At 37.5% G+C, this 14,644-nt stretch overlaps 1 protein-coding gene across 3 annotated transcripts in view; it reads right to left on the bottom strand.

Annotated features, from left to right (window-relative positions):
- LOC138693264 (zinc finger protein 492-like) overlaps positions 1–12,779 on the bottom strand; it is a 71,473-nt gene extending 58,694 nt beyond the window's left edge. For 2 of the 3 annotated variants that reach the window (XR_011330267.1, XM_069817108.1), the window contains exons 1-3: positions 12,653–12,779; positions 11,957–12,054; positions 7,161–7,298 (exon numbers count right to left, since the gene is read on the bottom strand). Coding sequence is in view for 1 of the 3 variants with exons in the window: in XM_069817108.1 (XP_069673209.1) it covers positions 7,161–7,298; positions 11,957–12,054; positions 12,653–12,677 (261 nt within the window). In the remaining 2 variants the exon portion in view is untranslated. Of the gene's footprint in view, positions 1–7,160; positions 7,299–11,956; positions 12,055–12,652 lie in introns of those variants that run through there. The other variant, XM_069817107.1, reaches the window with a different exon arrangement.
- Positions 12,780–14,644: the final 1,865 nt, after the last annotated feature.

Below are 14,644 nucleotides of genomic sequence, written 5' to 3'. Positions count from 1 at the left end.
CCATCATCTCCACTTACTCGAATTATTTCGTCCATAGTAGACTTGCACTGTTACAAAGGCAGGTGGCAAGTTTGGAGTTACTCGCTCCCTCAACCATTTCTCAAAGCTGGTGGAGCTCATTTCTTGATGGTAGTCACCAGTAGTTGGGACATCTTTATAAATGTAAAGACCACCATCCAGAAATTTACTTTCGAAACCTATATCTGCTATTATAAACCTTTTGGACTTGTTTCCTTCTAACATCTTTTCTTTTCCGCCACCATTTTTGGAAAGTCAAATCGGTGTGTATTGAAGACTCATAGAGATAATTTGTCTTTGTTCTGCTCTAAAGCATTTAACTTTTCTGATATCCCTGCAACACCAATCTATAATGTTCGGTCGGTCTCGAATAAGTCTTCGAACCTGTAATATCTTTCGCAGAAACCTCATGCTTTTTAGCATAATATTAAAAAAAAAAAAAAAAATTACAACATTTTGCTATTTCTCTTCCCTCTAAATGCAAACTGTGACGCTGCACAGAGGCAGAGATTTAATAGAAGATCTGTACAAACTATGGAGCAGTAATATTTTTGAATGGATGATACAGAATGTTATCTCAGATCGGCATATCGCACACATAGGTCGCGAGGTTAGCTTCCCCTAGCCCCACTTCTCCGCTCTTGGAAGTAGCTACTAAATGTGGCCTTACAATAGAGCATTGACTTTCTGAATTGGAGATCATAACTGAAAATGATTCTAATCAACATAAAATAAAGGAATTGCGCACAAATGTGCATTCAGATGTTACTTTCACTACTATATTCACTCAGTGATTTAGTTCTTTTCTTCCACACGCTGCAGTGGTATCGAACACACATTTTGTCACATAGCCTGCATATGCAGTCCGGTGCTGGTTCGTGGAAACTGGTTCTCTTACATAGTTTATGGTGGAAGCCATTAACCACAAGTCTTGTTTTGGCACAGTGGAGCTTGAAGTTTGGACCAGTCCACCTTCTGTTGATCATGGTTTCGGTCGAGTAGAAATCGGTCCATATCTCTGCTCTCTTTTCCTCTCTGATCTTCCATAGCTTTGTTTCTGCATTCGTAGCTGGTAGTTAAAGTCTGGTGCATAGGTCTTCCAGCAGGAATGTCTCACAGGCAAGGACGAATGCCAGTCTTGAGGGGTGTACTGTGATAACCCCATTTCCACTTTGAGGAATCTTCCTTTTACATTTTCGATGGCGTTCATGTCACTGTAGCTGAGTTTTGCCCATGTTATCCCTATTCCATATGTCAGTAATGGGAGGCTTTTGGAGTTGAATAGTTTCATTGCTGTGGAGAGGGACAGCTGTGTAATATTTTCTATGTCATGAATGCTTTTTATTGCTGCTGTTGCTCGCTCTTTGGTGTGTATTTTGTAGGATGCTGCTGAAGTCTGTAGTGTTACTCCTCGGCATTTGAATGCATTGGTGATTTGCAGGGATTTGTTTTTCAGACTGATGGCATCGCCTCTTACTGTTCTTCCTCCTTTCCTGAATACCATTTGCAGTGTCTTTGATTGATTGATGGTAAAGTCATTTGTTTCGGTCCACATTTCGAGACTGTTTACCGCTTTCTGCAGCTGCTCTATGTTTTTTGAGCCAAACACCATATCGTCTGCGTATGTATACATCACTGTTTATTCTGTACATACGTCTGTTACATCAGCAGTCATGACATTGAACAGAAGTGGGCTCATTGGATCACCCTGAAGCATTCCTTTAGTTTGGGTTAATCCTTCCAACTGCGTGATTGTGTCATCTATGATGATTGAGTTTTGGGAAAATATGTTCCGGATGAGGATGATGGTATGTGCATCCAGACCTTTCACCTTTTCCAGTTTGTCTAGCAGGGTCCGCCTGTTTATGCTATCAAATGCTTTGGCATAGTCGATGAACACCATGAAGAATTTTCGTCTTGGTAGTCGCAGGGCCTCCTCAATGTCCTCAACTAGGGTCTCAATGGCTTGGACACTTCGATCGCCTGCCCCGCGCACATCTCATAGATAGTAAGCTATAGTATGTGTTACCAGCATGACTCTGCTTCATCACACTTCGATCGCCTGCCCCGTGCACATCTCATAGATAGTAAGCTATAGTATGTGTTACCAGCATGACTGTGCTTCATCACACTTCGATCGCCTGCCCCGCGCACATCTCATAGATAGTAAGCTATAGTATGTGTTACCAGCATGACTCTGCTTCATCACACTTCGATCGCCTGCCCCGCGCACATCTCATAGATAGTAAGCTATAGTATGTGTTACCAGCATGACTCTGCTTCATCACACTTCGATCGCCTGCCCCGTGCACATCTCATAGATAGTAAGCTATAGTATGTGTTACCAGCATGACTCTGCTTCATCACACTTCGATCGCCTGCCCCTTGCACATCTCATAGATAGTAAGCTATAGTATGTGTTACCAGCATGACTCTGCTTCATCACACTTCGATCGCCTGCCCCGTGCACATCTCATAGATAGTAAGCTATAGTATGTGTTACCAGCATGACTCTGCTTCATCACACTTCGATCGCCTGCCCCGCGCACATCTCATAGATAGTAAGCTATAGTATGTGTTACCAGCATGACTCTGCTTCATCACACTTCGATCGCCTGCCCCGTGCACATCTCATAGATAGTAAGCTATAGTATGTGTTACCAGCATGACTCTGCTTCATCACACTTCGATCGCCTGCCCCGCGCACATCTCATAGATAGTAAGCTATAGTATGTGTTACCAGCATGACTCTGCTTCATCACACTTCGATCGCCTGCCCCGTGCACATCTCATAGATAGTAAGCTATAGTATGTGTTACCAGCATGACTCTGCTTCATCACACTTCGATCGCCTGCCCCGTGCACATCTCATAGATAGTAAGCTATAGTATGTGTTACCAGCATGACTCTGCTTCATCACACTTCGATCGCCTGCCCTGCGCACATCTCATAGATACTGTCAAGCAGAGTATTTGGAAGGGGATGCCCAGTCACTTGGCCTGCGTCCTCCCCTAACATCACCCCTTCTGATTTTGTCCTGGGAGGTGCGTGAAGGCTGTTGTAAAAGTAACACTGGTAGAAACAGTAAATGAGTTTACTGAACGCATCTTTATTGTGTTCGACATCATAAGAGGGGAGCGTGGAATCTACCAGAGAGTAGGACAAAACAAGGTTCGTCGTTGCACGCATTACGAAATTGCAGTCGCTACTTTGAAATTTTATTTTGCATACTTAATGCGTACAAAGTTCGCCATCACAAGAACAGGCAAAGCAATATCTAACAGTGCTGTAGATACTCCAATTCTCATTTCCGGTCATTGGTTCCAAGATGAAAAATCTTCAGTATGTGACCCTTTACATACTCACAAATTTTGAAAAACTCATTTAGTTACACTCTGTATAACATATGGTTAAAATTGTTACATAGTATTACCTGCAGGACATGGGGGAAGTTAAGAGTCTTCACAATTATCATGTATATACTCGTATTCACTGACTTCACTGTTAGGCCTGTCAGTCCAAAAATCCAGCATATTTTGGCTATCTTAGAAGAGAATGGCGCAATGACAACAAGAGGAAACATTTCCACTGTTTCTGAAAACTGTCACTACATGATTTTGTGTCTGTTTATGAATCCATGACAAATTATTCCAGAAATAATCCTTCCTGCAGAATACAGAGATATCATTAAGTCCACACCTGTGGAGTAACGGTTAGCGCGTCTGGCCGCGAAACCAGGTGGCCTGGGTTCGATTCCCGGTCGTGGCAAGTTACCTGGTTGAAGTTTTTCTGGGGTTTTCCCTCGACCCAATATGAGTAAATACTGGGTAACTTTCGGTGCTGGATCCCAGACTGATTTCAACTGCATTATCACCTTCATCTCATTCAGATGCTAAATAAGATGTTGATAAAGCGTCGTAAAATAACCTACTAAAATCATGAATTAATATAATATTTTTATTGCTAATTAAATGATTCTATAAAGAAGTTCTTAAACGTCAATCACTCCTCTGTAACTTGTTTTAGTATGATTCTATTGATAGGGTTCCTATTCCAAAAAAAAAAAAAATAGCTTCGTGTATTTCCTAGGAGTAAGGACGCAATTCTTCAATACAGAAAGATTCACCTACCACAAACATAATCTAGATATCTAACTTACCTCTGTTGAGATTCTGGCTGGTATGTACATCTATTAATTATCAGACAGAGCATCCACTTGGCAATATGTCAGAGGAAGAAGAACAATTGTTTCTACGAATCTGAAGTCTGATTAATGTAATATGTAACTACCCGGCGATGTATGCAATGGAGGGGGAAAGGAATTGGACATACTACTCCATTATCTCCTACCTTAGTTCCCTCATGAGTGGTGCCGTGTTGATATCACTTGTGAGTTTCAGATCTATTTTCCGACAGTTGACTACACAACAACATATCTATCAGACCAGATAACAATACTGACTGTTAGATCTGGTCTTCGTGGCTTCTATCCTGACCAAGGGCGACGGAATCTAAAGGGTTCTTGATAATGAATAACGTCTACATTTGAAAGTGTCATTAAATAAACTACTACTATTTCTACTTTTGTGGCTAATAGGAAAGTAGTTACAGGAGAATGGAGAAAGTTAGACAACGTAGAACTGCACGAATTGTATTGTTCACCTAACATAATTAGGAACATTAAATCCATAAGTTTGAGATGGGTAGGGCATGTAGCACGAATGGGTGAATCTAGAAATGTATATAGAATGTTAGTTAGAAGATCTTAGAGAAAAAGGTCCTTTGGGAGGCCAAGACGTAAATGGGAGGATAATATTGAAATGGAATTGATGGAGGGCTATGATGGTATGGACTGGATTAATCTTGCACTAGATAGAGACCGATCTCATGTGAGGATGGCAATGAACCTCCTGGGTCTCTAAAAGCTATTTGCAACCAACACCACCACCGCCACCGCCACTGCCATCACCACTGTCCCTGCCCGGCCCCCGCAGCCACCACCACCACCACCATCACCACCACTATTACTACTGTATAGAGTAGAGAAATTCTTCCATAACATTTACAGGGACTGTAATTGATCAATGAAGCTTAAGCCCAATAGAGGCAAATTTAAGAAATTTCACACATTGCATAAACGTACTAACATTTAAAAATATTTTCTTCAAGTTCGTCATAAACTTAACTTACATAATACTGTGATATTTTTATTTCATTCTACTTGATGAACGTTTTCATTTTTGTAAACCATCACTGTTACCTCTATTGAACTGTTATACTAATGTGCAATGGGTCACATTAACCATACTGTATTAAAATATAAAATGTGAGATAAAACGTTACTGAATATACATATTTAAAAGAAAGGACATATTAAATTAAATTAATCCAAAATAAAGGCTGTTTTGCAGCATATACAGTCCTTTCAGATATGAGACAATTATTTTCTTATGGCCTTTTACATAATAACTATCATGAAACTGCATGTACAAATAATTATTGCGTAATTGTGAATCGTTGAAATCCAGTGGAATGAATATGCAGCATCATGCTTTGATTTACGCTGCACCCAGGAGCAATCTTGTGGTCTGAAACTACGCGAAAATTGTATTGTATTAACGTTATAAAAACAATTTTACAAAACAACTGTCAAAAAAGGCGGGTCTGTTTAACTGAAAATCTTTACTTACGGTATGGCAGAGGTGCATCCTGTACTGAAGTCGGATGAGCCACAAGTGCGGTAGGGCGTTACGTTTACAGAATGATTAAGTAATACCAGCTTCAAACTTAGAGGGGGAGACGGTAACAGCATATCGGAAGTTACGTCTGCTAGGAGATTTTAAATTGTAGAGTGGGCTATGTAAGTTCGGTAATTGTTCGTTTAACAGTACTACACCTTTATTGATTGCTTGTGTGATATGGTATTCCTTGGCGATATAAGTTCTTGGATTGTTGTTCATAGGCTGAATTATCTGTAATGTGCTGTTTATACAATTTGGTTCATGCCCTTGTTCTATTAAGTGTATGGAAAATTTTGACTTTTATCTATTGTATTTATAATCAGAAATATGTTCTTTAAATCTGGTTCTATAATTTCTACGGGTTTGGCCAATGTATTTATTAGGGAAATCTTTGCAGTGCAGCATATATATATACCGCTATCTTTGAGATGATCTTTATTTTGAAGTTTATTTGATATAATGTTGTTTAATTTATTATTAGTAGAGAACGCAATATTTATATCATGTTTTTTGAAAAAGTTACCTAGTTTGTTAGAGATTAGTATAACAGTTCAATAGAGGTAACAGTGATGGTTTACAAAACCGAAAATGTTCATCAAGTAGAATGAAATAAAAATATCACATTATTATATAAGATAAGTTTCTGACGGACTTCAAGAAAATATTGTTAAATTCACAATACTTACGGGAACAAAAAACGGGTATAAAATTCATAAACGTACTAGTCTAAAATTAAGAATAACGACATTCTATACGAAGTTTCATTGGCAGTAATATAGGCCTGGAAAGCACTGACGAGCTTCAATTCAGTGTTCCAACATGTATGAACAATAACTATACCTAGCTATCAAAAGGAAAAGTGAATATAAGGAACTCTAGTGTCATGAAGGGATTACATTCCTGCTATAACAATATATCTTGAAAATATTTAAAATTTGGAAACAGTTACAAAAGAGTGATAAACTAATCTTATGTAAGTTATAACTAGTGAATTGTGTACACTAGAGATGTGTTACAAAATATAAAGAACAATGAGCCGAAAGGAGACTTATGATGTGTTCATATTTATACACAGAGCAACATTTTATTAATGGGAAATAATAACAAGAATTCAGACGAAAGGAATAACGTTACAAAACTAAAATCAAACTATGTCCTTGGCACTAAATCTTCGCGCGTCTCTCAAAAACAAATGTAGCAAGAGCTGAAATTAAATTTTGAACATGAATATTAAAATATTGTCCTATTTGAAATGTACGATATATTGAGATAAAATGATTTTACACAGAAAATGACAATGACTCTGTCATATGCTAAAATCATTGTGTAACTCCCAGTGACAAAAAGAATGCAACAATAATATTGGAACAACAGTCAGCGCACACTATGGGCTCCACTTACCTCAGCTTTACACTTTATCGAAACAAATTCAGTTGGTACTGAAGTTTCCTCGACTTTAATCTTTGATGTGAGATCACAGCTGTCGTCGATGCATTCCATCTTTATTCCAGCCATGTGCAGATCAAATGAATTCCCTTCCTGCAGAAGACAGAGACATAATGCATGATATTTATAACAATTTGCGAGAATGTGATTCCAAGTGCTAATGTTGCACTCTGGCCCTCATAGTAGGGATTAATTTCGACTTACGGCACATGCAATATAAAGTATAATGAAAATAATTGACAGTGATATAAGAACAAGACATTAGCAGCTAGATAAGACACACAATTGAAAATATTTACAAGTACTACTACAAGTGAAAAACATATCGAAATATTTTTGTGGAGTACAATTGATATTAATAAGGCGGAGAACATCACTGTATTGTGTTGTACATATGTTTTCAGAATCGACATACCTCAAAGGATATGAAACACATTTCAACTGAAAGAAGGAGAAAGTACTGTCGCTATAATGATAACCTAATAATTGTAGTCCAATAAGAGGTACGGCCTTCTTTATTTTTATTTTAATACCCTTGTAACCATGGTATACAAACTGAATACTAAATGCCATCTTTGAAGACCGAAGCAGGATAGAGGATATTGTGATGATGAGATAGGAACCATCATGGTATGATTAGCTATGGAAATATTAGGAGAAATACCCAGAAGTAAAATGGGGTAGTAGTAGTAGTTACTTTTGATCCATAGAGCGTAGTAATTGAAGTTAAATATCACTAACACAACAATGTATGTATGTATTTATTCACACTGCAAATGGGTATATACCCGGTGGCAGTGGTAACTAATTACATTCAATAATGACAATTAATAATAAACACAACTAATAAAAACAATAATTAATAATAATAATAATAATAATAATAATAATAATAATAATAATAATAATAATAATAATATAAGAATAATAACAAGGAGCATCCCAAATTAAATGAAGCATGGTCACTTGAAATAACATTTAAAGTAAATCTAATTTGTATCTTAACCCTAAGTTCGAACTAAGACCCACGAATGTGACAGGTTCATACCTACACAAGTACCTTTCGGCACTACACTTTTTCGCTGTCAACTCACTCACTGCACTGATTCTACCTGATTTCACTAACACTTCTAACCATTTCACTGTTCAAAAACTTTGCACAGCCACTTCACCGAAACCAACACACTTACACAATAGACTTCACTGACACTACACACTTCACTGACACAACACACTTCCTCACTGATAGAACACTTCAAATAACAAGATATCAATTACACTCTTAAATAGTTACTACCGTCTATTAGTAAAGTCCTTAAGCCTATTTTTAAATACATTTTTGGTTATTGGTAAAGCCTTTAGTAAGTCTGCAGGTAAAGCAGTCCAGCCCCTGACAGTACGATTGAGAAAAGAAAACTTTCCAGTGATCGTCCTCTGTCTTCTTTCCTTCAATTTATAAATGTTATGTTTTATTTAACGACGCTCGCAACTGCAGAGGTTATATCAGCGTCGCCGGATGTACCGGAATTTTGTCCCGCAGGAGTTCTTTTACATGCCAGTAAATCTACTGACATGAGCTTGTCGCATTTAAGCACACTTAAATGCCATCGACCTGACTCGGGATCGAACCCGCAACCTTGGGCATAGAAGGCCAGTGCTATACCAACTCGCCAACCAGGTCGACTCTCAATTTATATGCAGGCTCACCTCTGTATGTTTTGAACATTGCGCATAATCGAATTCGCGTTCTCCGGTCCGTGAATGTGTCCCATTTTAATGGTGAATTATTACGACAACACTTGAGAGCCCGTTTTTTTTAATCTTTTCCAGTGTCTTTATATGTTCTAATCTGTAAGGATCCCAACATGCAGCACCATATTCCATTACTGGACGAACTAGTGATTTATATGCAATCTCTTTGGATTTATCAGAGCCTTTCCTTAGTACCCTCATCACAAAGTGTAACGCCCTCCATGCCTTTTCCGCTATGTCAGTAACGTGTTCCCCCCCAGCCGAGATCGCTACTAAATGTTATTCCGAGGTATTTACATTTGTTAACTTCCAGAATGGTTTCACCCCCTAACATATACGATGCGATTATTTTATTTCTTTTTCTTGTAAAGCTAATGGCTTTGCTCTTTAGAGAATTTATTTTCATTTTGCTGGCCATCGCCCAATCGTTTATTCTATTGAGGTCATTCTGAAGAAGAGTAGTATGATCATGACTTTTTATTTTCCTATATACGATACAGTCATCCGCGAATAATCGAACCCTCGACAAGATGTTAACTGGCAGATCATTTACAAAAGCATAGAATAGAAGGGGCCCCAAGACACTCCCCTGTGGGACCCCGGAAGTAATTTCGATTGGGCTCGATAATTCCTCCCCCACCCGTACTCTCTGAGTGCGAGAAGTTAAAAATTCCTTGATCCACTGGAGTACTCTGAAGTCAACCCCCGTTGATTGTAATTTAACCAACAGTATGTCATGTGGGACTACATCGAATGCGTGTTTAAAGTCAATAATCACTTCATCTATTTGGCTATTTGAATCTATTCTGTCTGCTAAATCCTGACATACAGTTACTAACTGACTCTCACATGAGTAGCCCCCCCCCCCGAAACCCATGCTGACAATTATGTAACCAATCTACATTAGTCCAATGCTGCCTTAGATATGCTGAAATCAAGTGTTCCTGTGTGATGTGATGTGTGCGACATGTACCTGTCCCTCAAATGGTTGAATTTCTTGACTTCAGCATAAGAAATGCGAAAAAAATAACTGTAGGTGATTTGTTTTCAAGTAATGTACTGTGATTTCTCTGTGCAGTGTCCCAGTTCAAACTGATGTTACTATATGTATCTGTTCCACATTGTGAAGTAAGGTAAGCTCGTGATGTTACCATTACATATGTCAAGCAGACACCAGGTTTCAAAGTGTGCTGTGTAACCCACCCGTTGTCTGGCATTGAGCTAATTCCTAGAAAACCTGTGTGCTTAGTGCTCGGAATGACGAATGTGCAATTTGAAAGTGCGGGATATTCGACGAGGACATGCCTTAAGTTTGAGCTTAAGTCTGTCTTATATTATTTTTATGCATGTTTTGTGTTGGACTATTATGCCCTGGTAATACGGCATTTAGTATTCACTCTACATATATATATATGGTAACATCGTCTTTTGAAGACTACAGTTTTCAATGTTAGACAGTATTATTAGACATATCTTAGAAATTTGCCACAGTGATAAATCAGTCCACTAGAGACAAAATAACAAATTAATTTAGAATAGCAGCACAGGATAATTCATGTCATCACATGTTAAAAGCAAGAAACGATATTGTAATTGAAATATATAGGTATTTACATTTATTTAGACTATTTTTCTGGTCCTTGAAAGTTTAGACATGAATACCTGGTGAATCCTTATGGCAGGCCTTCTGTGCCATTACAGCATGGAATCATTTACTTGTAATAGTGTAATATGACAGGCAGGAATACTGAGATATAATTCCTAACTAATCACTCCATAGCATATCACCTGTTTTATCTCTGATGACCTCTTGCTCATCAATTAACTCTTGGATAGGTTAGTCTTGCAAATGAGCGCCATATTTGAAATACACTTTCATTGTCTCTTTTGGATTAGTTACATTCAAATATCCTCTTCAAAATGTAGAATGGATATCAATTAGAATTTAGATGTCACCTTACGCCTCATCAACACACTTACGTGATAATGCTTATCAACTGCTCTCCAAGTACAGAACCCGATTGCTAATGCATGTACTGTGCTGCAGTGTAACATACGTTATTACTGTCACTGTTTCACTTGCAAATAATTTATTTCTTACATTAGCATTCACATTAATTTATATTGAATGCAAATGACGAACCTGACCAGCAAAATAAGAGATGATGGTAGATTAGAAACATTAAACATCACCTCTGCTAATCATAATTAATAATAAAAATTGCAATTAAATTATCTCTCGAACGAAATATTGGCCTGCTGTAAAAAGGTATCCTGTTTTAGCAAGAGGTGACCGACATTCACATAGGCTCACCTCAGTCTGTCACCTTATGATGGTTATAGGCTACTGTAAGTCTGCTAACAATAAACCAGCAGCAGATAGACTACTCGGTTCAAAAGCTTCCAGAATATATTTTTCTCACTGAAATTAATATTATGTGGTTAGTTTCTGTTTTCTGGTGTTGCTGGCATCATTTATGAAGTCACTTCCGTAGACGTTCCACGACCATGCTCATTGTTGTTTTGTGGTTAACTGGCTGCTGTTTGTGTCATATTCGTTCGTCACATTATCAAAGACGACCAGCGCTCCGGTCGAACTTCAGAAAAACGCTTATGCGAGGCACTGACCTGCGTTATTTTTTATTGCTGCTTCATCATAAGCTTCGTCAAGCATTCTCAATATCCCTGAAGGAGATTTGTGTAAGAAAATAAAAAACACAAAACTTGATATTTGCACGTTACTCTGTATCCCACATTCTGACATGTGAGTAACGAATATCACACAAACAACAACAGCTAGTTGCCACACAACAACAACGACTATGATCGTGAAGCTTATACAAAAATGATATCATGAATTATGCCAACACCATAAACACAAATATACCACATAACATTATTCTTTTCGGCGAATTAAATATATTCCGGAAACTTTTTGGACCAAGTATGTATAACATTATGGAACATAGAAATTAGAGAACTAGTGACTTTCAATGTACCTCTGATAAGGGCTTCTTCTCATCTGTATCAGTGATATCACTGGGCTGTATAGCCAACGGGTCGTCCTCGGGTTCCTTCTTGATCATATCCATCATGACTGTAACAGATATTTAAGTGATTGCAAGATGATGAAACAAATTTATTCACAGTGGTTGCAAAATAATCTATATATTTTATGATAAAAGTATGCAATATTCGTTTACAGTGGCGCATGGATACATAACCTTGAATGTTTCGTTATAGGTGTCGTAAATATCAACGAATGCAGTTCTTAGTAATTAGCAAGGAACAGCCGGACTTTTACAAGGTATGTGACAAGGTTAGTGAGTTAATTGTGGGGATTCTAAGTGACGTGAGGAAGAGGAATATGTGAAAAGATTTCAATGATATAAGATCCTCGACCTCACGCCACTTAGGTTGCCCCTCAATCTAATAAACGTGTCACATATGTACCTTGTAAGAGACTGGTGTACCTTGCTGATTAACGAAATGAGTTGTTGTTTAGTCAACTGTCCGAAAACATAAGTGATACCAGTAAGGAATCATTCATGAAGCAACTAGGCCAGGAGATAATGAGGTAGGATATGAATTGCAAAATTGTGATGTACGGCAAGAAAATAAGCACACGTGATTAGGCCTACAATGTTAATTACACCGAAGGGAAAAACTGGCAATATTCACGAATATAGACTTACCTCTATGAAGTACAAGAATGGACATAAGCCATACAGCGATGTCCTCAATTCCAAATCCAAAATTGAGGATACACGACTACATTGGATGAACAGCTTCTACTATCATCAAGTGTGCCGTGATCACGGAAACACTCGAAATGTGCTATGTACTATACATAATAAAACCCAGTTTAACTATATATATATATATATATATATATATATATATATATATATGAGTCTTAATAATAGACATTCTTAGCGCGGCCTAAGTAGCCACTTTCTGTGATTTAACAGCGAAGTAACATTTTTCGTTTTCATAAACCGGTGTTAGCCATAATATGCGTGCTAAGAAGGGTTAGGCCTGCTATATCGTAGCATGTCTCGGTAAAATAGATTAAAATGTGGCTTTTATTATTGGTACTCCAATTCGTCAAATGAGGCGAAGGAGGACAGCATACTCTACAAAATTACATCTTTTTGGAAAACATGACGTCAATTTTGGAAAGAGATTCACTACGGAAAATACGAGCTTGATAGTGTTGCTGCGTCCTACGCTAATATGAAAACGAAGATGATCGCAGATAGGTTAACAGTTTCAATTTAAACACAATTTTAACTGGAATTCGTTATTACTCTAAATGTAGTGATGAAAATCTAATATCGGAAGGTTTTCCTCAACATTTCCATCTTATTAAGCAGATCTGGGCGCTGCCTTACTGGGGCAGTGGCATTTCCTCTAAAATTAGAGCCCAGTTTAGGTGTGTATGTGTATTAATCGAAAATTAGGGGCTAGAATATATGGTAAATAGGACGCATGTTTATATGACATCTTTTTCGAGTAATACACGCATACACATCTAAACTGGGCTCTAACCTTAAAGGAAATACCACTGCTCCTGTACGGAAGCGCGCCCGCGAATATTTCTAAGTTTTATAATTTGTCTGATGTAATTAGGCCTATTCATTATGTAGTGATGGAAATGTAATATCTTTTCTCTTCTTTAGTTTTTTTTCGCTAAACTAGAGCTGAGATAGTTCCCTTTGTATTCCGCTTATATACATCTTGTATATAAGTATCTGTGACAGGTTAGGTTCGGTTAGTTTAGGCTTCGGTTATGTATTGCATTTAAGATCAATTGAATCTCCCAAAAAATTTAAACGATTTTCGCTTCCGAAATGACCGGAATTATCAGCTCAGCACTAGTTTCAGTTAGAGAGAAGCGAGTGGATTTATCTGGGAAATCTCAGAACTCGATTGATATTTATTAGGATATTTCGTGAATAAAATAAAAATGTAAATAATATATCCCTAAAATTCGATTACAAAATGTTAATAACAACCAATACTTAACCTATTCAGACATTGTGAAGTTGAAATACTCGTAGATAACAAGTTGGTAGAGAAATACAGTATCGATCACTGCAATGAAGAAATTCGATGTTATTGTTCAGTAATGCCAATTGCGAAAAGCTAAATACAGGTTTAACAATGTTAATTACATGTACAGCACTTTTCTCTTATATTATTATAACGTTAATACATTTTCACTATCTGCTGAAATCATAATTTAATTTAACAGTAACAGTGGGACAGCTATATACCAATGCTTATGTATTCACAGCGAGACACGTTGCTACACAGTGAAGCCATCTCTGTATAGATAGGCCTAATTAAAACAGAATTTTATTACGCTATATGGAAGGCAGTTTGATCAAAGACCTTATTATTACTATGCAAGGTCTTTGGGTTTGATATGCGATGATGTTACATAAATTTGAACATCTGACTTTCTATTAATTGTTTCATTTCATTCACAAAATACAAATTTTATAGACTACAATTTAATAGGTTAAGTTACCTGTGGGAGCAGGACCAAAGTCAGCTGTGCCTTATTTCGACCGTTACAATCAGGCTTACACGAAAGCATTTTTATAGCTCGACAAACCATTCTCGCAGTAGTGTGTAACGGAACTAAAGCTGCATCTACACAGTTCAATATTCCAATCGCG

This window comes from Periplaneta americana, chromosome 17 (genome assembly GCF_040183065.1).
Source record: "Periplaneta americana isolate PAMFEO1 chromosome 17, P.americana_PAMFEO1_priV1, whole genome shotgun sequence".
Lineage (NCBI taxonomy): Eukaryota > Metazoa > Arthropoda > Insecta > Blattodea > Blattidae > Periplaneta > Periplaneta americana.
This window is presented reverse-complemented; position numbering and strand designations above follow the sequence as displayed.